At 46.3% G+C, this 25,610-nt stretch overlaps 1 protein-coding gene across 3 annotated transcripts in view; it reads left to right on the forward strand.

The window, feature by feature from the left end:
* Nucleotides 1–25,610, forward strand: part of RSPH10B (radial spoke head 10 homolog B) — a 517,038-nt gene that overhangs the window by 373,962 nt on the left and 117,466 nt on the right. For 2 of the 3 annotated variants that reach the window (XM_078665151.1, XM_078665152.1), the window contains one exon: nucleotides 19,267–19,434. The exons of the other annotated variant lie outside the window; for it this stretch is intronic. In XM_078665151.1, coding sequence (XP_078521277.1) covers nucleotides 19,267–19,434 — 168 coding nt within the window. The remainder of the gene's footprint in view (nucleotides 1–19,266; nucleotides 19,435–25,610) is intronic. 3 annotated transcript variants of the gene reach the window in all.

Genomic DNA, 25,610 nt, shown 5'->3' on the forward strand with positions numbered 1-25,610 from the left:
GGGAGTACCCTTGATGGCCCAACCACCCCTTTCATTCACTGGGGAGGCTTGGGTCATTAGACAAACCACAGGGGGGCGGAGCCAGCATTGTGTGGGGAAAACCCCAGCCCATCAAGGACCCAGGTGCACTCCTCCCACACATCACTCATGCTGATCTCACACTCACCACCGGGCAGACCCATCCAGACTTCCTGGAGCCTGGCATGCCAGCCAGCTCCAGCCAATCACCCTCCAGCATCCTCACTGCACACATACATCAATGTCCAGAAGTAGTACTTCCCAACTAGACACATACAAGCCGCACATACCATTGCGCAGCATTCATTGTCACGAGTTCATACATACCGGACTCGAGCCTGCACTCCCCACACATCAGGAACTAACATGGACACACACATTCTCCATGCATTCCTATGGGAGGGCAGGCCAGCCATACTACACGCACGCACTTTACTCTGGGGCACAGGGAAAAAGTGCGCCAAGACCCAAAAATCACTAACACTGGGTCACAAATAAAAGCAAAAAGATTAGGGGTGAACCTGCCCTAAGGGCCAAGTCCAACAGTTGGTCTCCAAGATCTACCACATTCTACAGCACCCGCCACTCCTACACGCTCACCCGTATCAGCGTCAATGGCAGACGGCGGTCGATGCGGATATTACGCCTTCACAGTGGGATGCGGTGTGGAGAGATATCCCCAAGGTGTATCGGAGCATCCCGCAAAGGGAAAATGCCTATAAACTTTTAACTCAATGGTATTACACCCCCCTGCGACAAGATGTTCCCCAATTTTTCGCCGCTGTGCTGGAGGTGTCGGGCTGCGACGGGGGATTTCGTGCACATTTGGTGGGCGTGTCCGCTCCTCACTGTCTTCTGGAAGGAGGTCCTTAGCCACATCAGGGGGGTGCTGGGATTCCCTTTGCCTGAAGCCATAGGTACGATCCTGTTGGGTATCAGACCATCAAACCTTAAGGCCCTAACCCGTAGTGACTGGATTGTAACATTACAGATGCTAGGTGCGGCCAAGCAACTCATAGCCTTGTATTGGATGAAGACTGACGCGCCTCCAATAGCTTTCTGGTTTGTGCGGCTGTGGCACGTCTTGGCAATGGAGCTCCTAACGGCGCGACTCCAGATGCGCCCCACCCGCTTCGAGACAGTTTGGAAGCCCCTGGTGCGCTATTTGTGCTCCACAGAGCATGCACGACACATGCCCACTAGACTCAGGACCCTACATCTCTTTGAGGATGCCATCGCCCCTACAGATCCTACTCGGTTGCTCCAATAGGCGATTCCTGTAACAACTGAGCTCCGGAGGCAGACCCCTGCTGCCTAGTGCTGCTCTCCATCCGCTGGCCTGCCCGCCACATGTGCTAGCGTGACCACCCCTCTATTTTCTGTCTCTGGCTTACTTCCCCTTCGCTTTCCTCTTCTCACTCTCCTCTGTAGCTCTTTTATGTTCTCATGGACCCCTGTTGGGTCGTTAGTAATCGCTGGGCTTGTTGCTCTCTTATTTACTCCCCCTGTACTGTAATTGGGGTTCTCTCAGCGCTGAACAACTTCAACAGCTTCTTCTCAGCCACGCGGCCGGCCCCTCGGGGTTGTAGGGAAGGCGCTGTGTTATTTACTCTATTCAAAAAGGGGGGTGGTGATGGACAGAGTATCTGAATTAAGCAGAACACTCCTACCCAGTCAAAAGATCAGGGCTTGATCCATCACCGTTTTTTAGCTCACTGCACCATCCCAGTTCAGAACCTGGCTACATGCAAATTAGTCTGTCCCTGGCCCAGTGCATCATGGGTACAGGGCAGACCAAACTACCAAGCCAATTCTTTACTGGAAAGGAAACAAGCTTCCGGGGACCGGTTTCTGGCATTACAGCCGTCTTCGGCCCGGCTTGCTTGAATCCTGATGGTGCAGTGAGCAAGGGACTCACATCTGAGCATACCCTTCCACACTTGTGGTGGCCAAAACGATTCAAAAAGGGGGGTGGTGATGGACAGGTATCTGAATTAAGCAGAACACTCCTACCCAGTCAAAAGATCAGGGCTTGATCCATCACCGTTTTTTAGCTCACTGCACCATCCCAGTTAAGAACCTGGCTACATGCAAATTAGTCTGTCCCTGGCCCAGTGCATCATGGGAACAGGGCAGACCAAACTACCAAGCCATTTCTTTACTGGAAAGGAAACAAGCTTCCGGGGACAGGTTTCTGGCATTACAGCCGTCTTCGGCCCGGCTTGCTTGAATCCTGATGGTGCAGTGAGCAAGGGACTCACATCTGAGCATACCCTTCCACACTTGTGGTGGCCAAAACGATTCAAAAAGGGGGATGGTGATGGACAGAGTATCTGAATTAAGCAGAACACTCCTACCCAGTCGAAAGATCAGGGCTTGATCCATCACCGTTTTTTAGCTCACTGCACCATCCCAGTTCAGAACCTGGCTACATGCAAATTAGTCTGTCCCTGGCCCAGTGCATCATGGGAACAGGGCAGACCAAACTACCAAGCCAATTCTTTACTGGAAAGGAAACAAGCTTCCGGGGACCGGTTTCTGGCATTACAGCCGTCTTCGGCCCGGCTTGCTTGAATCCTGATGGTGCAGTGAGCAAGGGACTCACATCTGAGCATACCCTTCCACACTTGTGGTGGCCAAAACGATTCAAAAAGGGGGGTGGTGATGGACAGAGTATCTGAATTAAGCAGAACACTCCTACCCAGTCAAAAGATCAGGGCTTGATCCATCGCCGTTTTTTAGCTCACTGCACCATCCCAGTTCAGAACCTGGCTAAATGCAAATTAGTCTGTCCTTGGCCCAGTGCATCATGGGAACAGGGCAGACCAAACTACCAAGCCAATTCTTTACTGGAAAGGAAACAAGCTTCCGGGGACCGGTTTCTGGCATTACAGCCGTCTTCGGCCCGGCTTGCTTGAATCCTGATGGTGCAGTGAGCAAGGGACTCACATCTGAGCATACCCTTCCACACTTGTGGTGGCCAAAACGATTCAAAAAGGGGGGTGGTGATGGACAGAGTATCTGAATTAAGCAGAACACTCCTACCCAGTCAAAAGATCAGGGCTTGATCCATCGCCGTTTTTTAGCTCACTGCACCATCCCAGTTCAGAACCTGGCTACATGCAAATTAGTCTGTCCCTGGCCCAGTGCATCATGGGAACAGGGCAGACCAAACTACCAAGCCAATTCTTTACTGGAAAGGAAACAAGCTTCCGGGGACCGGTTTCTGGCATTACAGCCGTCTTCGGCCCGGCTTGCTTGAATCCTGATGGTGCAGTGAGCAAGGGACTCACATCTGAGCATACCCTTCCACACTTGTGGTGGCCAAAATGATTCAAAAAGGGGGGTGGTGATGGACAGAGTATCTGAATTAAGCAGAACACTCCTACCCAGTCAAAAGATCAGGGCTTGATCCATCACCGTTTTTTAGCTCACTGCACCATCCCAGTTCAGAACCTGGCTACATACAAATTAGTCTGTCCCTGGCCCAGTGCATCATGGGAACAGGGCAGACCAAACTACCAAGCCAATTCTTTACTGGAAAGGAAACAAGCTTCCGGGGACCGGTTTCTGGCATTACAGCCATCTTCGGCCCGGCTTGCTTGAATCCTGATGGTGCAGTGAGCAAGGGACTCACATCTGAGCATACCCTTCCACACTTGTGGTGGCCAAAACGATTCAAAAAGGGGGGTGGTGATGGACAGAGTATCTGAATTAAGCAGAACACTCCTACCCAGTCAAAAGATCAGGGCTTGATCCATCACCGTTTTTTAGCTCACTGCACCATCCCAGTTCAGAACCTGGCTACATGCAAATTAGTCTGTCCCTGGCCCAGTGCATCATGGGAACAGGGCAGACCAAACTACCAAGCCAATTCTTTACTGGAAAGGAAACAAGCTTCCGGGGACCGGTTTCTGGCATTACAGCCATCTTCGGCCCGGCTTGCTTGAATCCTGATGGTGCAGTGAGCAAGGGACTCACATCTGAGCATACCCTTCCACACTTGTGGTGGCCAAAACGATTCAAAAAGGGGGGTGGTGATGGACAGAGTATCTGAATTAAGCAGAACACTCCTACCCAGTCAAAAGATCAGGGCTTGATCCATCACCGTTTTTTAGCTCACTGCACCATCCCAGTTCAGAACCTGGCTACATGCAAATTAGTCTGTCCCTGGCCCAGTGCATCATGGGAACAGGGCAGACCAAACTACCAAGCCAATTCTTTACTGGAAAGGAAGCAAGCTTCCGGGGACAGGTTTCTGGCATTACAGCCGTCTTCGGCCCGGCTTGCTTGAATCCTGATGGTGCAGTGAGCAAGGGAGGTTAATTACTCTGACTCAACGAATTTTGTTGCGCATTCTTCGCGGCCGGCCTCGGATAGAGGTTGTGGGCTTAACGCTGTGTTTTTGTGCCCTCCCAGGGGTTTTGTTCCAAAATAAAACAGACTTGTAACAAAATGAAAAATCTCTGTATCACATCTCTCCAACATTAGATTATGAATGCTCACAGAAATCATTTTAGTCTTCCTTAAACATATGTAAATATCATGACATATAATAAACAATGAGTGCCTTAGACTTTGCTTACCCCCCTCCCCCTTCTCTCTCCTCCTCCTCTGAGCCTCCCGCCCATGACCCCACCTCCCCCCCTCTCCTCCTGTGCCCCACCACTCTTCACTAACGGCTAGACCAACCAGGTCCTCTGATGAAAAGCGAGCCCTCCCTCGTGCCCGCTCCAAAAAAAGAAAAGAAAAGAAAAGAAACCCACTACAAATATAACTTCAAAAAAAGCCCAACAACAAAATGATCTCTCTTACACATACAAATAGGTTACTCAAGGGTTTGTAAAAATTCTTTTGCCATAATTCCTAATGAGCAAAATGGGGGATTTCCCTCTAAATTACTTTAAGTTTAGCCGGATTCAGTAGAAACACCTGCGCCCCCTTATTCTGAAACGGATGTATTAGCTGGCGGAGTCGCCTGTAGCGTTCAACTGTTGAATGACAATAATCGGGCCTTACAAAAAAGTATGGCCATTAAAAGATTGTTGTCGATCCCGACGGGCAATATCATAAATTGCCTTGCAGAGGAGAAAGTTCCCTACATAAATCAAGATAGCCCGAGGTTTATTTCCTACTGATGATGGAGATTTCCTCTGCTTGAATGGGAACCTATGCACACGCTGTATTTCTTGAGCCCAGTCCCAATTCCCCAGCTCAGGCAGTGCTCGTTTCAAAAGTTCAACAGTAAACTTTAAAACATCACCCCTACTACCCCCTCTAGAATGCCCAAGACCCTCAAGTTATTGCGTCTCATCCAATTTTCGAATTCCTCCAGTTTTCAGCGAGTGTCCGATATTTGATTCTCCAGTGACACTGTCATCTCTTTATGGGTTGATGCTTCATTTTCCAACACATTTACTCTGCTTTCTAGCTCCTCAATTTTTCCCAGAAAATCAGAGCAGGTTTTTGAGATCTTCCGAATTGCCCCTTGCATCTTCCTACACGCTGTCTGGACCCACCGACTTTCAATGTGCGTTTTATCTCTATGAGCCATGATGCTTTGCTATATAGAGTCAAAGGAGGCACGCTTCAGCTCGACCTGAATTGCTTCCAGTTATGGGAGTGTTGCCTTCTAAGTCTGGGAAGACTAGTAGTCCCATAGAAGACCCTGAGTTATCTTTCCATTTTTACTACCTCTGTCACAAGGATTCCTCCGATTTTTAAATGTGACAACATCAACTGAGGTTTCATCTTGCCTCCTGTTAGAATTACTGGAGCCCGATAACTGACCCTGGCTGTCTGAGTCAGACCAGTCTGAGATATCAGATAGGGAGCAGAGCTTATTAACGGCTTCAGCCTCCCCCCCTCGGTAAGTAGCAGTTTCTCCCTTTGTCCCATCCTGTTTAGCATTAAGACCAGCTGATTGAGAAATTTCCTGGCTGTCATTGATAGTTCATCTTCATTCTTTTGCAAAGATAGAAACCCTTTACTATCAAGGCTCCCTGATACCTGCCCTGCCACTTGCCCTTCTCCATTGCCAGAAATTAGAGTTTGGCTCACCTCAGAGTCCAAAGATATCAGTTGTGGCTGTATCCCTGACAGTGCATCTTCCGTCTGGTGTAGACTGCTGGAACCAGTATTTGGCAGTTGAGGGGCCAGGCTTGTGGGGTGGGCTGATCTTGCATCGGTGTAGCTTTTCTATTAGGGATCTTGTCTGATTTCCTAATGTTGGTGCGGGGGGGGGGTTGAAAAAATGAGGCCAGATGCCTTCTGTTTCACCTGCTGGAGGTCCTTTTATTAAACAACCCTAGTCCACCTTTGCTCTGAGCTTTTTAACTGCCACCCCAATCTCCACGCGGGCTTTCGGCGTTCTTGTCTTGGCTGGTGACATTGCCTGAATTGGAGCCAGGAAAGTTCTGCCCCCAGCCACGGCAGCTCTGGTAATAAAATAAAGCTCCCGACAAACAGTGCGAGTCTGAACACAGGAAACCAGAGCCACCCGGAGCGAGAGGGCATCTGCAATCCTCGCACAGCGTTTCACGTGACTGACAACAACGCTTACTTCTCTCCAGAGCATACTAGGAGCGGTCTGGAAAATGCGGATACGGGGTGGTCGAGCTGGAGGGCTCCCAACGGCGGCGATTAGCTAGCCGCCATCTTGCCATCAATCCACCCGATATGTAGATTGAAGTAGCATGTCTTCAAGAGACTCATATACCCTGGAACAAGCGGAGGTTGCTAAGGGACGTTGGCTTTAATATTCTAGCATGTACTCGGCAGGGAACGACTACAAGGAGGGTTTACAATCCTCACAAAACATGGTCTTGGTCTGTGTAATAGAGTTAAGGAAGATAAGCTGGGACGATGGGCTATAGTTGAGTATAAATGCACAGCTGGTAATGACTCTATCACGATATGTTCCCCCTAGATGATCCTGATATATTACATTTTCTAAGAATCAAACTTGCCCTATGGCCACGCCCCGTGATCCTTTGTGGAGATTTTAACATTCATTTAGGTAGTAATTTTTTTTTTTGTAAAATTTTTTATTTTTGATTTGCAGAAAGAATAAACAGATAAACAAAGGGCTGCGGAGGAACCGCACATTACTCCATATCAGGGCAAATCATAGTGCACGCATCAGCAGTGTCCCAAATTATAGTACAGGCAGATCCAGGCCAGGAGCGAGACAACTTAGCAACTAGGACCACAGTACCAATCGGCCTTCAAGCCCATCATTAGGCCAGGCCATCCAGGATAACCAGTGCTGCAATAAGCTGGGCCCCAATCCTCCAAGTCCCACACAAGCTGTGTAGATAAGCAGTCCGTGGACCCTCCACAGCCCATAAACCATGACAACCAACTGCCCCATCCACCCCCACCCTCCCCCCTGATGGTGACGCCATTCACTCAACACTCAGTCCACAACCATATTACACTTGAAAGAGGTGCATCGACCTCAATGAAGCCGGACATACCGCTGAGGGTAACCCCTTAGAGAGAAAGTCAACCAGGGGACCCCACTGATATCGGAAATTCTTATACTGGCCAAGGAAGATGTCCGCCACTCTTTCCAAACTGAGCAACCTCCAAAGTCGTGCATGCCACAGTGACACTGCCGGGGCATCCTTCTTTTTCCAGGCCGCAGCCAGCGTGAGCTTCGCAGCGCCGAGGCATAGCCACAAAATCTTTTTATCTGCCCTGGTCTGATAAACAAGGCCAGGGTCACGCAGCCCTAGCAGGACACAAGCCATAGACTCATCAATGGGATAAGTCAGCACCTCCTTTATATGTGAGAGGATTTCCTCCCAGTACGGACGGATCACCGGACAGTCCCACCAGATGTGGCGGAAGTCTCCTAGAAGTCCGCAGCCCCTCCAGCACTTATCCGAGGTCGCCGGGAAAATGCGGTGAAGCCTAGTCGGGCACATATACCATTGCATGACCGTTTTGAGGTGGGCTTCCCTCAGGTGCAAGGAATGGTTAAAGGTCGTCAGGTCCCGCCAAAGCGCCGACCATTCCACATCCGAGATATCTCGCCCCAGCATTTCTTCCCATTGCCCCATATAACGAGGTCGAGGAGCTACCGACGATTGAAGCAACAACTTGTATATGAAGGAAATGGCCCCCTTCATGGTGGACGTTCGTAAAATAAAGGCTTCAAACGGCGTCGGCGGTCTCGTAGCAGCCTCCACCACCCCAGGTGACGTAGCCCAGTGAAGCAGCTGGACATGCCGGAATTGTTCAGTCTGGGGGACCCCATAATCTCTCATACAGTTAGCGAAAGTTAGGGTGTCCAAGCCGTGGAACAAATGGGTCAACGCCCGACACCCCCCCTCCCTCCACACCGCAAACGGCCCTTCACGAAGCGCCGGAGGGAAAGCCGGGTTGCAATGCAAGGGCGTAAATGGCGAAGGGAACGTGGTCCAACGGTCGTCCGCCGCTAGCGAGTCCCACACCTTCAACACTGTGCTCGTGGGAGTGCTTATATATGCGTTGAGAGGGCGGTCCTTCTTCGGTTTCCAGGCTAAGTCCCAGATCGACCTGCCGGCAACGCATCGGTCCATATGGAGCCAATGTTTCTCGGAGGTTTGTTGCGACCACTCCACCAACACTCGCAGTTGCGCGGCTTTGTAATATAACTGCAGGTCAGGGAGCCCCACTCCACCCTCAGATCTCAGCCGCCGAAGAACCGCATAGGAGACCCGTGCCTGACCCCCTTGCCAAACGAAACGCAATACATGGGTCTTGAGCCGCCGAAAGAAATCGCTGTCTATGGGGATAGGCAATGCCTGGAACAAATATAAGAATTTAGGGAGGAGAACCATCTTCACGGCATGAATTCTGCCCAGCCATGACAGAAATTTTGGTTTCCACCTATCCAATTCCGTCCGGGACTTCGCCAACAAAGATGGGAAATTGGCCTGGAACAGCCCGCCCACCGTCGGAGTCAGATGGACCCCCAGGTAGACAATCGAACCTGTGGCCCAGGCCAGCGGAGTCAGCGGCCGTACCCGATCCCTCTCAACCTGCGAAAGGGTAAGATTCAGGATGTAGGACTTGCTATAGTTGACCTTAAAACCGGCCACGGCCTCAAACTCCAATAAGACCTCCCTAATGTACTGCAGCGAGTTTTCCGGATCAGTAATAGAGAACAAGACGTCGTCCGCGAAAAGCGAAATCTTGTGCTGTTCCCCCGCAAATGGCAGACCTCGGATCCCGACGTGCTCCCGCACCGCTACCGCTAGCGGCTCGATGCTCAGCGCGAACAGCAGGGGAGACAGAGGACAACCCTGTCTAGTTCCCCGAGTGTGAGTAAAGAACGCTGACATATGACCATTCACCGCCACCCGGGACCGGAATATAAATGCTGATTTACCATATCAGGGCAGGAAAGTAAAAGCTATAAAGCCTTTCAAAGCTTAGTGAGAGAACAGGGTTTGATTGAGAGCTGGCACAAGTATAGATCAGTGGATCGAGGATTCACTTTCTACTCGGCCCTCCACAATAAGTTAGTTCGGTTAGATTATTTGTTTATTTCTGACCAATTAGTTAAAATAATTAAAGTGGAAAGTAATCCAAGGACCAGGTCGGATCATAATGCTTTAGTAATTGAAGTCTTATTGTCTGGGGGTACTAGGACTCAAAGGCCGTGGACTTTCGAAAGGAAAATTCTGTGTGATCAACTTTACCAGGTCCATAGGACTAAATGGATTGTTGAGTTCTTTAATATTAATAGAGGTTCATCTGCTGATACTATATTATGGGATACTTTTAAGGCAGGGATTAGAGGCGAGACCCTGAGCTTCTCCATCTCCTGACAGAAAGCTTTACAGAACGAAATAGAGAAATGGCACAAACAGCTAGAAATAGTGGAACAAGAACCAGGAACTCATGAGAAAGGTTAGCAAAGGGCTTAATAGTGAGGAGTGCCAGCGGAAAATCTTAATTATCAAGGCTAACATACATCAACATTGTGGCTCAGAGGTGGCTGCTAAATATATACAACATAGGGCTGAGCAGTATGAACTAGGGAGAACACCAGGTAGATCCTGGCAAAACGCCTATGATAACGAGAGGTGTCAAATAGAATTGTCAAAATTAAAGATCACTTGGATCAAATTCAAGAATCCCCAACAGAAATATTAAATGTTTTTTTAAAGTACTATAAGCAATTATATACTGAGGGAGGGACCCCATTAGAAGGAAGGTCCGCAGCAGCATTTTTGAAGGTTCTAGAAATTAAGGTGGTCACAAATGCACAAAATGAGATTCTTGCATCATCGATTACCTTGCAAGAACTAGAAACAGCTTTACACCCTTTAGCCCTAGGTAAGGCCACCTGGCCTATGGTATTCCCCTGGAGTTTTATAGGATATTTTTTAAATCTTGTCAGCAGGAGATCCTGCAAATATTCCAAATGGCTCAGGGGGGCATGCCCCATGTTCACGGCAGAAGACGGCTATAGTTGTTTTTTGAAAAAAAGGGAAAATCTGATCTGATACCAGCATTCATTTGACCGATATCATTTATAAACTGTGATAGTAAAATCTACTCTAAGATACTTGCAATTAGATTAGGTAAGGTCATCACCCCTCTAGTCCCACCCCATCAGCATGGATTCATTCCTGGCAGGCACACGACAGACCATGTATGCCGGGGTATAGCTCTACTAGACTGGGCTCAGGCCACAGAATCACCGCTGGGGTAAGTCCTGTTGGATGCCTAGAAAGCGTTTGACAGGGTCTCCTAGCGGTATATGTTGTCTGCCCTACAATGAAAGGGATTCTGCGGAGAGTTTATCCAGGCGATTAGGACATTATATTTTTCTCCAAAAGCTGTAATCCGTATATCAGGTCAGAACTCAAAGGAGCTTAATATTAGCAGAGGTACAAGGCAGGGTTGCCTGTGCTCACCTTTGCTTTTCGCCCTTTATTTAGATCCTTTTTTACAAAAATTGGAGCTGGACATTAATATTAAGGCGGTGAAGGTTGACGATATTAACTACAGAGCATTGGCCTGTGCTAATGATATCGCAGTCCTTACAACAGACGTTATCTGGGCAATTCCAGTGGTAAAGTGTTTAGCGGAACAGTTTGGAACCTTCTCAGGTTATAAGTTAAATATTGAAAAGACCCAACTGTTATGCTCTGGACCTGTTCAAACTCTAGATCTTCTGATTGTCCAGGAGGCAATATACCTGGGGTTAGGATTACAGCCATAATAGAAAAAATCCCTGATATGAATATTATTCCAATAGTGGATAATGTGAGTAAATAATTGGAAAGGTAAGATCATCTTCACCTATCTTGAAGTGGTTGAAGTAACATTATTAAAATGTCGGTCCTCCCAAAGTTTTTATACATTTTCAGAACGGTTATTTACAATTTTCCTTGTCCAATTTAGCAAAGATCGATAGGATTTGTCAGAGATTCTTATGGGGGTACCGTAAACCAAGAAGGTGGCCAAATGGATGACCCTCCTAAAACAGCGGGAGGGTGGGCAATTCTTAGCTTTTTCTTTTATTACTGGACGACAATGTTACAACACATGGGTATCCTCTTAGATGGGCATAAAGCAGGAATCCCAGAGGAAGCCAGACCAACAATATATGAAATAGGATTGGGGTCTGAAGATAAGGGGTGTTTAGTTAAGATGCTTGAACCTAGCTATTATAAAAATTAAAAAAAATTAAAATCTTAAAAGCAAATTACGGGGTTTGGAGACAAGTACTGCGAAAATTGGAAATAACAAATTTAAATGCATATACTCCACTCTCTGCTCCGGGCTTACTCTCACCAATCTTTCAGGATCAAATTACTTTTAGATGGAGGGAAAAGGAATTAGCATCCTTGGTGATCTGTGTAGGGCCAGCATGTCATTTATGAATCTACAGATACATTTCAGGGTGGATGAAAGGGATTTCTTTAAATATTTGCAGATACAAAGTTTTCTTGGTGGTAATGAGAGTAGGATAAAGGGGTATCATAAAGGATTCCCTTGGTGGAGATAGTTTGGAACAAGCCCAGGATTGGGAAGATCTATCAAAACTTAATCCAATCTTTCCCGGATGATTTGGAAGGCCAGAATAGGAAATGGGAAATGTTAGAAATGGGATTTCTGGTTGGCTAAGGCTTGCGCCAAAGCCAGGCAGAAACCACCACTCTAGTCAGGGCAAGGGAGTTACACGCCAAAGATAACCCCTGCTCACCCCCTTGGTAGCTTGGCACGAGCAGTCAGGCTTATCCCGGAGGCAATGTGTAAAGCATTTGCACACGCACACAGCAACAACATCCCAGGCACATTATAAAAGGAACTCCACACAAGGTTATATAAAAAAAATAGCCTTTGTATTCTCATAACATATTAGAATAGTAAACACATAATATACACTGTCCCAACTGGCACGGGGCAATATTCACAAGGGAATTATTTACAACTGACAGGGCTACATAGACCACTGTCAGAACCATCACAAAGCAAACTTGGTAAAAGTAAAACAGATCATCAACGTACAACGTACAACCAGTAAACACTGGTAATCACTGTACTTAGCATCAGCCTGTAACATAAACTACATTATGCACAGTCACATCCGGCGCAAATTACATTCTGCGCCAACCTCACCAGCATAAACACATTATGCAACTCTCTCACAAGTCTAAACACATTAGACGCTAACCTCCTAAGTATAACTCACATTAGGGGCGTACATCAGACAGTGAAACATAATCTCACTAGCATAAACCATGATATGCAAAACAACCTCAATCATAAACCACAATTTAGAGGTATCAAACAGGGTGCGTAAAACATACTAAATGCATTACATTTCCTATCACCACATCACATTTGGCCTGGTGCCCTACAATTCTAACAATCCCCCTGGCCACCCCAAAAAGGGTCTCAAATGCCCTGTGTCCCAGAGTCAGGGCAAGCTGCCAATGCATCGAAAGTCAAGGGTGCGCCACTGCGCAAACCTAAATGTTCCCCCTGCCCACTACTTACTGGGCAACTGGGAATATCCGGGGCACAGGAGTGCAACTCACTCCTAACTCAGACATGCCCCCAAAAGAATTGCGCCTAAACGGTGCAGCTGCCCACTACTTGTTGGACATCTGTAGACATTCCAAGGAGGCCTGGCACCACTGTGCCACTTCTGTCCCTCTGGGAAATAATTACGCCCATCGTTGGAGCCCTACAGTAAAGGGGGTGGTGATGGACAGAGTATTCCGAATTAATGCAGAACACTCCTACCCAGTCAACAGATCAGGGCTTGATCCATCACCGTTTTTTAGCTCACTGCACCATCCCAGTTCAGAATCGTTGGAGCCCGCAAGCTCAGAAATAAAACATGCCCCACGTTGGAGCCTCCGGGGCTCTGATCACAGTATGCAAAAACGTGGAGCCATCTAGACTCTGAAAAATGAATGCACCCGATGGAGCCACATGGGCTCTGAAATAGTTATGCCAGGAAGAACTTGCCCCCAAAATGTTAAGCGCACGGGTGCTTTGAATAAACTTGCCCACGAGGTTGGAGCGGCCCACTGCCACCCGGGGCCGCTCTAAATGCCACAAGCATACTGTGCCTCAATCAGTCACCAACACTTGGCAACACGGAGCCCCCCCAGCCCTTTCTCACTCACCGGGCTTCTCGCAGGGGGACTCTTCCTCATAGAGACATCAGAACCTCTCTTGCGGGTCTTCCCTGGACTCCAGGGAGCCCCGAGCTGGTTGCCATCTTCATCTGGGCTCCCTCCTGGGACCCGGGGCTTTTCTGGACTCCGGCCACCACCCTCTGGACTTGCTGGCGCCCGTGGGTCTCTCCCTCAGCCCTGGGAGCCCCGCACAGGCAGGCGCCAGCTTCTCCTCCCGGGCGGCTTTCTGAGGCGGCGGCGGTATGCGCGGAACTTCCTCCGTGAAACTGGAAGTCCCGCCCACTGCGAGGCACAATGCTGCCTGGCTTCCGGTTTCGCCGGAATCCTCCTTCACGGTGCTGCGGTGGTGAGGCGCGGGGTGGGCACCCGCTTTAGTTTTAAATATAAACCCAGTCAAAGTCGCAGGGTGGGCACCCGCAGTAATTGTAAAAATCAAAAAGAAGACGCAGGGTGGGCACCTGTGCACTAAATATAAAAATAAGCGGGCATCAGGCAGGGTGGGCACCTGCAACTAAATAGCGGTAGGGAGTGGGATCCCCACGTCGGGATTCCCTTCCACAAGCTGCAGCCCAGTGCTGCCATGGCAAGCAGAAGCGTTCCTTCATCCTGGGGGAGCTAAAAATAAAGCGCTCCCAGAGTGCAAAAAGGCTGCAAAAGTCCTGGGGCAAAGAGAGTAAAGTAAAAGGTTCCAGGGCATAGCTGGCCCTAGGGAGGCAGCCCTCCTGGCAAGTCCTCCTGGGTCCCAGCAGCAGCGCGCCCCCAGTAATCAAGATCCAAAGGCAAGACATCTTCATGGGGTCACAGCCCTTTCTTTTATACTGCATTTCCCTTTGTTCTACAACTGTAGGGCAAGGAGAGAACCAGATACAACTGGTGTAGGAGCACTTGAGCACTTTGTTTTGCTCAGCTTCTCTCTCCTATTCACAAGACAGGACAGGGACATCAGACGCACCACAGGAGGTGGAGACAGCACTGTGGAGGAAAGGCACAGCCCTATTCAGGTCCCAGGTGCAACTCCTCCCTCCCATCTACATGCAGATCTCCCTATTCACCTTCGGGCAGACCCATCTTGGCTCCTGGAGCCAAGCACACCAGCCAGCCCCTGTCAATCACAACTCAGACATATGATTCACACCAAGCAGCAGACACTGCACACAGAAATGCTAACTTCTAAAAGTGGCACTTCTCCACTAGTCATAATAAATCTGCGCACACCATTGCGCAGCATTTATTCCTACGAGTTTGCACATACTAAACTCGCCCCTGCACTCCTCTCACACCAGGAACAACCAGGGACACACATATCCCCCATGCATTCCTATGGGAGGGCAGGCCAGTCTCACCACACATACACAGAGAGCTCACACTTTACACTGGACCACAGTGCTAAAGTGTGCAGAGGCCTAAATTCACCAACTCTAGGGTACAGAAAAAGGCTAGGAGAACGCAAACAGTTTCAGGGTGAACCTGCCAAAAGGGCCAAGTCCAACAGGAACATAGGCTGGGTAAGGATGCAATTTATATAGAGGAATCACTGGAACTGGCAAATGAGGTTTTATTAACAGGGAGTCTCGGAAGCCAACACTACATGGCAGTTTTTGATGTATATTATATTCCAGCAAAAGTAGCTAAAGGGGTTAAAGGGGGGAGAGGGGGAAAATGCAACAGATGTGATCTAGTTGCTGCTGACATTTACTTGCCCAAAAATGGATATCTTTGTGCAGGACCTAGAGGCCTTTTTAACTAAGGTCTTAGCCTTCCCGGTTTTAATCAATCCAACTCTATTTATTCTGGGGCCATTAGATAATATAGAAGTAAATAAAAGAACTAGATCAGAGATAGGGTATCCTGTTTATTGCTATGGCCATTGCTCGCTCTTGTATAACCTCTCAATGGATAAGCACTGATCCCCCCCCACCTTTTCCAACTGGAGATCTAGGATGCTGGCAATTTACAATATAGAGTCTTCAGTGTACATGTTAAAGGGTAGAAGGAAAAGGGAGTTTGGGCAGAAATTATGGGCCCCAATCAGCAATTTGGTGATCTAGTAAATCTGTAATTATTAATCTATTTATTGCACAGGCACTTACTTTATCTTTGATATACTATCAAAAGCACCCCATAGGATAATTTGAGCTGCTATCTGGACGCTTTTTGTATATTTATGAATTAATTTTGACCTTTTATCTGTGTTCTCTCCAAACATGTGAGATGTTTTTTCACTATGTATTCAGAAAATGTCATGACATGTACTAATATGCTTTTTTTGGGCAAATAAAAAAAAGGAGTGTATTAGATTGGAATTTGGAAAATATTTTACCCAGAATATGGAATCATAGCTGTGTATTGGGATTCACCTTCCCATTGCAGGACTGTGCACCCACAAGCCATCTCTTAAGTCGGTTCAAGTTGGAAAGTGATAGGTGTAGCATGGGTAGTTAGGAGGAGCTTAATCTGATAATATATAAAGAGTACCTAAACAATAAATACTTTAGCGTGTTGTGGATGGTGGTAAATATCACAAAAGAATAACTGAGCCGTTCCACCTCACTGGTTGAATCAACTCAAATCACATCAATCTATGTACAGACACCTTTATATATATTTCAACATATTATTCCTTTAAGTGATCTGTTTATTTACGTTTAAACATGAAGTTTTGAACCACTTAATGGAAGAATATGTTATATATTTATCCACAGATTGATGTGATTTGAGTTGATTCAAGCAGGGCGGTGGAGCAGGCTTTGTCGGTTGTTATTTTGCATAATCTGATTAAGTCTGGATGATCTAGTAAACACATCTGTGTAGCAAAGGAGAAGAGGGCAAACAGTGTTTCCCCATTTACTAAGTCATCACTTAGATGTACATTACTTTGTGTACACAGTACGGTCCAATTTATGATGAACAAAGTTGTTGTAGAAGATACTGGGTAGTTTGTCAGAGTGACAGAGAGTTAATGGCTGGAAGATGTTATTATGCACAAGAAGGTGTGCATAAATCAGAAGCATGTGAACATTCCTTTTGAAAATGGGAGATATTAATTGTGTGCTTAACTCATTGAAAAATAGATTGAAGAACCTTAGTCTGTGTTTTACCATGTAATAATGGCACTAGGATAGTACGTAATTGGTAGTGTAGCATAATGGCCACATAGGATTGTGAGAATTCACCTTACTGAGCATGACATGGCAATCATGGTCATCCCTCTGCTGATCTGCTGGCCTTTCTTTTCCCTATGTTCTCCTTATTGTTGACACTTGCCTTGCTCTCCATGGTCCCTCAGTTACGTTTGTTCTAACCACATTTCTGTAAAGTTCTGTACAGTGTTCTGTTAATGCTGGCTCTAGCCTAGCCAGCACTTTATGTCCCCTAATGTTGTTAATTGTCTTAACCTATTTTTGTAACTCCATTCCTCATGCCCCTACAAATGTTTCCTTGTAGATTTAACTGTGTGTCCCTCTGTCACACTCCCCTTATTTTTTAACTGTATGAAACCTTTGATCCTAAGATTTCTGCCTTGCTCTGGATTCAGTGTTTGAATTCTCACGTCCCTTATTGTATTTTGGTTGGATTCAATGTTCCATTGATATTTGCCTTGCTCTTGCTTCTGCAAAGCGCTCTGATACCTCTGGGTCTAGCCAGCACTATATAAAACCTTTCAAATAAAATAAATAAATAAAATAATAATGAAGAATATAACTGGTGGGTCTGCTGGTGATAAATATAGCTCGACCCATGGGACTAAGCTAGGTATCAATGGCAGCAGCTTACTAGCTAATATTTTAGAGAGCATTTTGTTATAAATGTAAATATGTCAGGGACAGTAGGCAGTGGAGCAGGAGACAACTGGCAATTTTCTCTGAAACTTTAAAAGCAGCTCGATTACCTTTTAGGGTGACTCTGCTGGGGATTGATATAGCTTGACCTGGAAGGACTAACCTAGGTAGAAATGGCAATAGCCCATTAGCTAGTATTTTGGGGAGTATGTTGTTATAAATGTAAATGTTTCAGGGACAGTAGGCAGTGGTGCAGAAGACGACTGCAACTCTCACGGAAACTTTTAAAAAAGAAACCCTTTTTGGAGAAAAAAAACCTACCAGAATTATTTCTAGGAAATCTGGCTGCTTTAAAAACATGTTCTTTATTGAAAAGCAAGGGTATGGTGGTCTGCTGACCCTTCAGGTGATTGTAGTGAGCTGCAATTGCGACCTACCTAAAGAATACAAAATTATGAATATTTTATTGCTAAGTGGAAAAGTTGATTGTGTGCTCTCCAAGTGAGAGATGTTTACTTCTATAGTAAAAACATCCTTACAGAAAGGTTATCAGGTTTGTAATAGATAAATGTTACTTCCAGCTCAAGGTCTATCCTACTGTGTCAAGTACGGTTTCAAAGGAGGGCACAGTGATCAAGGCAGTGGTGATTGATCATCACCGAAGATTGGTTTCACAGATCTTATTTAACTGCAGCAGTACCTAATCAAATGCCCACGTCATCAGCAGCTTTTATTGACCTTCACTACATTTGAAATCCTTTTGGGGACTTTCTTTGATCTGGAAGTAGCTTTTGATACCTGTACGTGTTCATGATTTGCTGTTGGCTAGGACATGCCTCCAGACAGTGTTTCCCCAAAGTGTGGGTCCTCAGACGATTTATGGTGGATCGGAAAATTCCAAGCAATAAATAATGAAGCCTCTAAATTCTGTTTATCTTGTCCCATGTGCTCCGCTTTAAAGATAGAGGTCACATGTCAGGCTATGTCTTCTGACAAATTGCTGTTTATGTTTTATTAATATGGGGATTGGTGTTTACAACTCCACTCACTTTGCTGTCAAAGAAGGACAAGTAAAGTGAATTATGTGACAATCTTGCTGAGGTACAGGGAGAGCGAAAAGAAAGGCTGTCACACACAACAAAATGTGCATACCTGTAAAATGTGAACTATACACATTCGGCAGTTAGGAAAACAGAAGTTAAGCATTTTGTTTTGTAATTCTGAGGGGTGATGGCAACAAAGACATTTTAATGGGTGATCCACAAATGATAAATATTGAACTGAAACCCGATTTCTAAGCATTATTATTTGTGTGCAATACAGTTTTATCAGTCATATTGTATGCTTGTGTAAACTTAGTGGGCATTTCAATGGAACATGTACTGTCTGTAAGTGTCAGTGCCCCTACTACGCAATGCTTTAGTTACATTAAAAAAACCTCCTGCCTCTTATCTATTAAAGCTAGGTGGGTCACAAAAGTTTGCCATACTAAACACTGGGTTGTGGTTCTAAAAGGTGTGCGAAACACTGTTGTAGACAGAATTGGCATGGAGCAGGCTCCGTCATGTGTCAGGAAGAGGTATTCAGTTGTTCACAGATGATTGACAATCCAAAGGAGGTATTCATTGATAGTTGAAACATATCATCGAGGACAGTTAATGTTGTGTTTCATTTCATGTGAACTCTACAAACATCTAGAGAATCAACAAAAAAACATTTGGGGAAATTAAAGATGTGTCCTAGTCAAACAAGAGTAAGAACATACAAATATCTACCAAAGCCTAGCATTCATTTGAGTTCTTTTCGTTTAGGTTTCGTGAGAGTAATACCATTTGAGCCACTGCAACCTCGTTCTCCAAGTGGAGATAGGGATGTTAGATTTGATATAAGATTTGATATAAAAGAAGAAACATCACTTGAGCTCATGGCATTGGAGGCACAAGATCAGCATGTAACATCCCCTGCACAAGTAATACCAGGTAATAGTTCATAAGTGAATTACTTCAGTGGGGTCTCTTACACCAGGATGCTTGTTTCCGGTTCAGGGAAGACCTGGCTTGGCAGTTCGGGCTGGACTATTCCCATGGGGCACAGGGTCAAGACTGATTTGCATATGGCCGAGTGTGAACTGAAGTGGCAAAGTGAGCTAAAGAACGATGATGGATTCAACCCAGATCTTTGACTGGGGGTGAGTGTCTGAAAGGCTTCAGCTCTCTGTCCATCATCTCCTTGTGTTTACTTTGTTTGACCTAAGTTGGCAGGGTATGCCCAGACGTGGGTCCCTTACTCACTTTGCCACTGGATTCAAGCTAGCCTGGCTGATGAGGGCTGTTAGCCTGAAACCGGTCCCAGGATGCTTGTTTCTGGTTCACGGTAGACCTGGCTTGGCAGTTCGAGCTGGACTATTCCCATGAGGCACAGGGTCAGGACTGATGTGCATATAGCTAAGTCTGAACTGAGGTGGCAAAATGAGCTAAAGAACAATGATGCATTCAACCAGATCTGTGACTGGGGGTGAGGTGAATGTCTGAAAAGTTGCAGTGCTCCGTCCATCATCTCCTTGTGTTTGCTCCGTCTCTTACACCTGTACCCAGACGCTTTGAGTTGTAAAATCTGAGTCAAGACCTGATAATGAACCCTTATCAATGTATCCATTCCTTTTTGTGTGTATATTTTGAAAGACTAATTCAACACCAGTGATGAAGAATTTTAAGTTCAGACAATTGTACAGATTCAGTAATGTGATGTCACTAAGAGTAAGTCTTGATGAGTAGGTGTTAATGTACAGCCATTATTGTTAAGAAGGTGTGCCATGCCACATTAGTTACAAAAGTCTGCAAACAGTTTTGTTTTGGAGAATTGGATAACTATGGATAGTTGGGCACACTCCATGGTACAAGTGGAAGGCCAGTCCATAATCTTGGAATAGCAATGGACAATATTTCATCACTTTCTCTCGTGAATTGTTAGTGGGGATTCTGAGTTGGTGTGTATTTGGTGGGGGGGGCTGGGGGGGCTCTTGATGATTAAAGGGAGAGTTTATCTACCAGGTAGGAAGTTAGCAAAGAGAGCATTTTGTGAAGCAGGTCAATTAAACCGGGTGGTGTCTTTCTAAAGAAAGTCTGTTCATCAAGCAAAAGTGGGGGCTTTTCAGGCGAGCATTACTGTTCAAGCTCGACCTGCTTTGCAGAGACTTCAAAGGATGGATGATTATACTGCAAGTCTGTTTGCGCAACACGGTTTAGAGGTGCTCAGGAAGGAATGCTGAGTGAGATCACCTTCAGGAAGGAAATGACATGGTAGGGTAATGTCCAGAAGCATTAATTTTGCTGTTTTAAAAACAATATATATTTATTGAATTTTCCATGAAATAACAGGTAAGGATTAACAAAAGAGAGTGGGGGAAAATAAAGAAGAACCACACAAGGATATCTAGAATGAGATATTAGAGCTTCAGTAGTAGCATCACTCTAAGTACAAATCAGATCATGGTCAGTCTAGGGACTATTCGGTTACAATCGAGAGGGGAGAGTATGTCAGGTGTCATGGCTCAAGGCAGGAGTACGTGCCCAAGCAAGATCGTCACATGGTACAGTATAAACCTTGCACTTCACAGCTTGAGAAGACAAAAGAAAACATCACATAAATTCCATTAACATGTAAATACGGGTCAGCATAGCAAATCGAACCAACATACATTCACTCTGTCTCCTCGGGATGAAGTAGTAAGTAAGAGCGAAGTGGTTGACAGATATTTTTAGGCTGGAGGTGGGTGGTTGCAGTGCAGCGTAAGTGTTGCTAGTGGTATCACCATATATTAGATCTGTTATCCAGGCCTTAACTGTTGGGACTGCAGGGCTTAGAAACGTATCCCTTGGCAAGGAGCAAGGCGATGGCAGAGAATCGACGAACACCAGCATCCGATGGTTTAACATAGCCTAACAAAGCCATTAATGGGGAAGGGATTAACTCAGAGTCAGTCATCAAAGCAAGATGGTGAAAAGCTTCTCCCCAATATGCTAATATTTGTGCGCAGTTCCACGCTAAATGAGAGAAATCTGCATGTTCAATCGCACATCCAGGGTAACCATGAGGTTTAGTAGGTTCCAGCTTTGCCAGTAATTTAGGCGCAATGTATGCTCTGTGTAAATATTTAAGATGTAAGAGTTTGTGTCGATAGTTGCAAGAGATTAGCAGAATTTGTTCACAGTAATTAGGCCCATGTCTTATCTGGCAGAGGGTGTCCAAGATCCCCTTCCCATGATGCGTGTGCCCCCATCCCCACTGACGGCCGGAGTGTCAGGGCTAAATGATAGAGTTGAAGACCAAGCGGCTCTACTGGCAGATGTAATGACAAGTGAAAGTGGGGGAAAATCCGCTGGTTCCGCTGCAGAAGCTTGAATTGCGGCAGTCATAGAAGAGCGCGTCTGTGTAGGAGAAACCTGCAAGATCCTCAACTAATCGCAACTGGGCATTACTGAATAGGTTACCTAAAGTGTGCAGCCCACATCAGGTTGGGGTTCTCTTGGTTAATGTTTCCATAGTCGGGGAAAGCCATGGGTTATCCAAAAGCAGTATATGTGGGGAGTAGAGTAGGTCAGCATTCAGATAGCGACGTAGTTTAGTAGAAGCCTAGTATGTCATCTGAAGTGTCTGTATTTCTGTAGGTGATCTAGTTAGCCCATGAGGTATAATAGCAGAGAGAGAGAATGCCGGCTAGCTTGTAACCATTCCTGTTTTTAGATATTATAATCTTGCTTCCGGATGGTTCCAATAGTACGCACATTGTGCCTGCGCTACTAAATAATACAAATAAAAGTCCGGGACGCCAAATCCCCCATACTGATAGGGCATTGTCAATGTCTGCCAACTGATGCGTGGCTGCCCATCAGCCCAAACTAGTCTAGTAAGCATGCCCCTCAGCGTATCCCAAAATTTAGAGGTGAATGGGAATGTTGAGGGAAAGATATAAAAGAGAGGCGGTGCCACCATTTTAATTATGGCAAAGAGAGCATTTTGTGAAGCAGGTCAATTAAACCGGGTGGTGTCTTTCTAAAGAAAGTCTGTTCATCTAGCAAAAGTGGGGGCTTTTCAGGCGAGCATTACTGTTCAAGCTCGACCTGTTTTGCAGAGACTTCAAAGGATGGATGATTATACTGCAAGTCTGTTTGCGCAACACGGTTTAGAGGTGCTCAAGAAGGAATGCTGCGTGAGATCACCTTCGGGAAGGAAATGACATGGTAGGGTAATGTCCAGAAGCATTAATTTTCCTGTTTTAAAAACAATATATATTTATTGGATTTTCCATGAAATAACAGGTAAGGATTAACAAAAGAGAGTGGGGGAAAATAAAGAAGAACCACACAAGGATATCTAGAATGAGATATTAGAGCTTCAGTAGTAGCATCACTCTAAGTACAAATCAGATCATGGTCAGTCTAGGGACTATTCGGTTACAATCGAGAGGGGAGAGTATGTCAGGTGTCATGGCTCAAGGCAAGAGTACGTGTCCAAGCAAGATCGTCACATGGTACAGTATAAACCTTGCACTTCACAGCTTGAGAAGACAAAAGAAAACATCACATAAATTCCATTAACATGTAAATACGGGTCAGCATAGCAAATCGAACCAACATACATTCACTCTGTCTCCTCGGGTTGAAGTAGTAAGTAAGAGCGAAGTGGTTGACAGATATTTTTAGGCTGGAGGTGGGTGGTTGCAGTGCAGCGTAAGTGTTGCTAGTGGTATCACCATATATTAGATCTGTTATCCAGGCCTTAACTGTTGGGACTGCAGGGCTTAGAAACGTATCCCTTGGCAAGGAGCAAGGCGATGGCAGAGAATCGACGAACACCAGCATCCGATGGTTTAACATAGCCTAACACAGCCATTAATGGGGAAGGGATTAACTCAGAGTCAGTCATCAAAGCAAGATGGTGAAAAGCTTCTCCCCAATATGCTAATATTTGTGCGCAGTTCCACGCTAAATGAGAGAAATCTGCATGTTCCATCGCACATCCAGGGCAACCATGAGGTTTAGTAGGTTCCATCTTTGCCAGTAATTTAGGCGCAATGTATGCTCTGTGTATATATTTAAGATGTAAGAGTTTGTGTCGATAGTTGCAAGAGATTAGCAGAATTTGTTCACAGCAATTAGGCCCATGTCTTATCTGGCAGAGGGTGTCCAAGATCCCCTTCCCATGATGCGTGTGCCCCCATCCCCACTGACGGCCGGAGTGTCAGGGCTAAATGATAGAGGTGAAGACCAAGCGGCTCTACTGGCAGATGTAATGACAAGTGAAAGTGGGGGAAAATCCGCTGGTTCCGCTGCAGAAGCTTGAATTGCGGCCGTCATAGAAGAGCGCATCTGTGTGGAGAAACCTGCAAGATCCTCAACGAATCGCAACTGGACATTACTGAATAGGTTACCTAAAGTGTGCAGCCCACATCAGGTTGGGGTTCTCTTGGTTAATGTTTCCATAGTCGGGGATAGCCATGGGTTATCCAAAAGCAGTATATGTGGGGAGTAGAGTAGGTCAGCATTCAGATAGCGACGTAGTTTAGTAGAAGCCTAGTATGTCATCTGAAGTGTCTGTATTTCTGTAGGTGATCTAGATAGCCCATGAGGTATAATAGCAGAGAGAGAGAATGCGGGCTAGCTTGTGACCATTCCTGTTTTTAAATATTATAATCTTGCTTCCGGATGGTTCCAATAGTACGCACATTGTGCCTGCGCTACTAAATAATACAAATAAAAGTCCGGGTCGCCAAATCCCCCATGCTGATAGGGCATTGTCAATGTTTGCCAACTGATGCGTGGCTGCCCATCAGCCCAAACTAGTCTAGTAAGCATGCCCCTCAGCGTATCCCAAAATTTAGAGGTGAATGGGAATGTTGAGGGAAAGATATAAAAGAGAGGCGGTGCCACCATTTTAATTATGGCAACTCTTCCAGCAATTGACAGGGAGAGTGTGATCAACCGGTCAATTTGAGGTAATAATCGATCAATTGCAGGCCCATAGTTTAGCCCTAAAAACCTCTGCTGTCTTACAGTGCAAAAAATGCCCACTATGGTGTTTCTGATCAAACTTCTGAATAGGCCTGCACCAATGGTTCCTCCCCAGCTGCCTGAATTCGTCGGGGTGCCCAAACCACCCAGATGGTGAATGGGAGCGGTCGCAGTTACTCACAGCAGTAATAAATTATAAGCTACGGCTTAACCTATAGCCATTCAGGCAATCGACGATCAAGATTAGTGGGGGATAAGGTCCGCCGCTAGGTACACCTCACCGCCGCATCTCCCAATTATTGTATGCAGCGTTGATCATTAGGCCCAGCCGGCCGAGGCAAGGAAAATAAACAACGCTTAAAAAATTAGCCACTCACCGCCGCAGCCTGCTTTTTAATCGGCACTCCGGTTAATGGTGCGGGGCATATTCCACATTGTTTTAGGGCCGTGAAATAACCCCGGCCTCGAGTGCAGCGCAGAGGCCCCGCACGTCAGCAGCCCCGCCCTCAGGCTCGCCCATGACCCCTGTTGCCCCAGGGCCTCTGAGGGCCGTGTCAGGCTGCTTATTACACTGGCCACCCCTTCTCCTAATGAGTGCTGTTAAGAACTCCGACACAGAAATGTAGTCAAGTTCTATTTATTTCTTTAGACCAACACGAGTGCTCCTACAGTGGTTGGAGCGAACTGCCGCCAGCTCGGTGATCAGCGGATAACTGTCAGAAGTGACAGTTCCAGCTGATGACCTCACTGCCGTATGTTGTCCACACAGGGACACTAACCCGCACACTTGATACGGTGTCCCAGGAGGGACACAAGTATCATAAACCTAACATATTCTCCCCCTTAGGGAACAAGAACCAACAAAAACAAGAAGGAGCATAAAGCTCCACTATTCACAAACATAGTCCTTTAGTTTGGCAGGTGGTCCCAACAGTCTTCCTGCCCTGCTTCTGTCGATAGGTTGTGCAGGCTCACACGGCGGAATGGTAGGTAACATCCGTCTGGTGCCTTCCGGTCTGACCTGTTCAGATGCAAAGTCATCTGGCCTGGTGTCTTCAAGCATACAGCTTCCACTCCTCTCTTCTGAAGGTGCTGGCCATTCACAGTCCGATTCCGTGTCTGAAAAGTATTGCTTGACAACACTA

Source organism: Lissotriton helveticus, chromosome 10 (assembly GCF_964261635.1).
Source record: "Lissotriton helveticus chromosome 10, aLisHel1.1, whole genome shotgun sequence".
Lineage (NCBI taxonomy): Eukaryota > Metazoa > Chordata > Amphibia > Caudata > Salamandridae > Lissotriton > Lissotriton helveticus.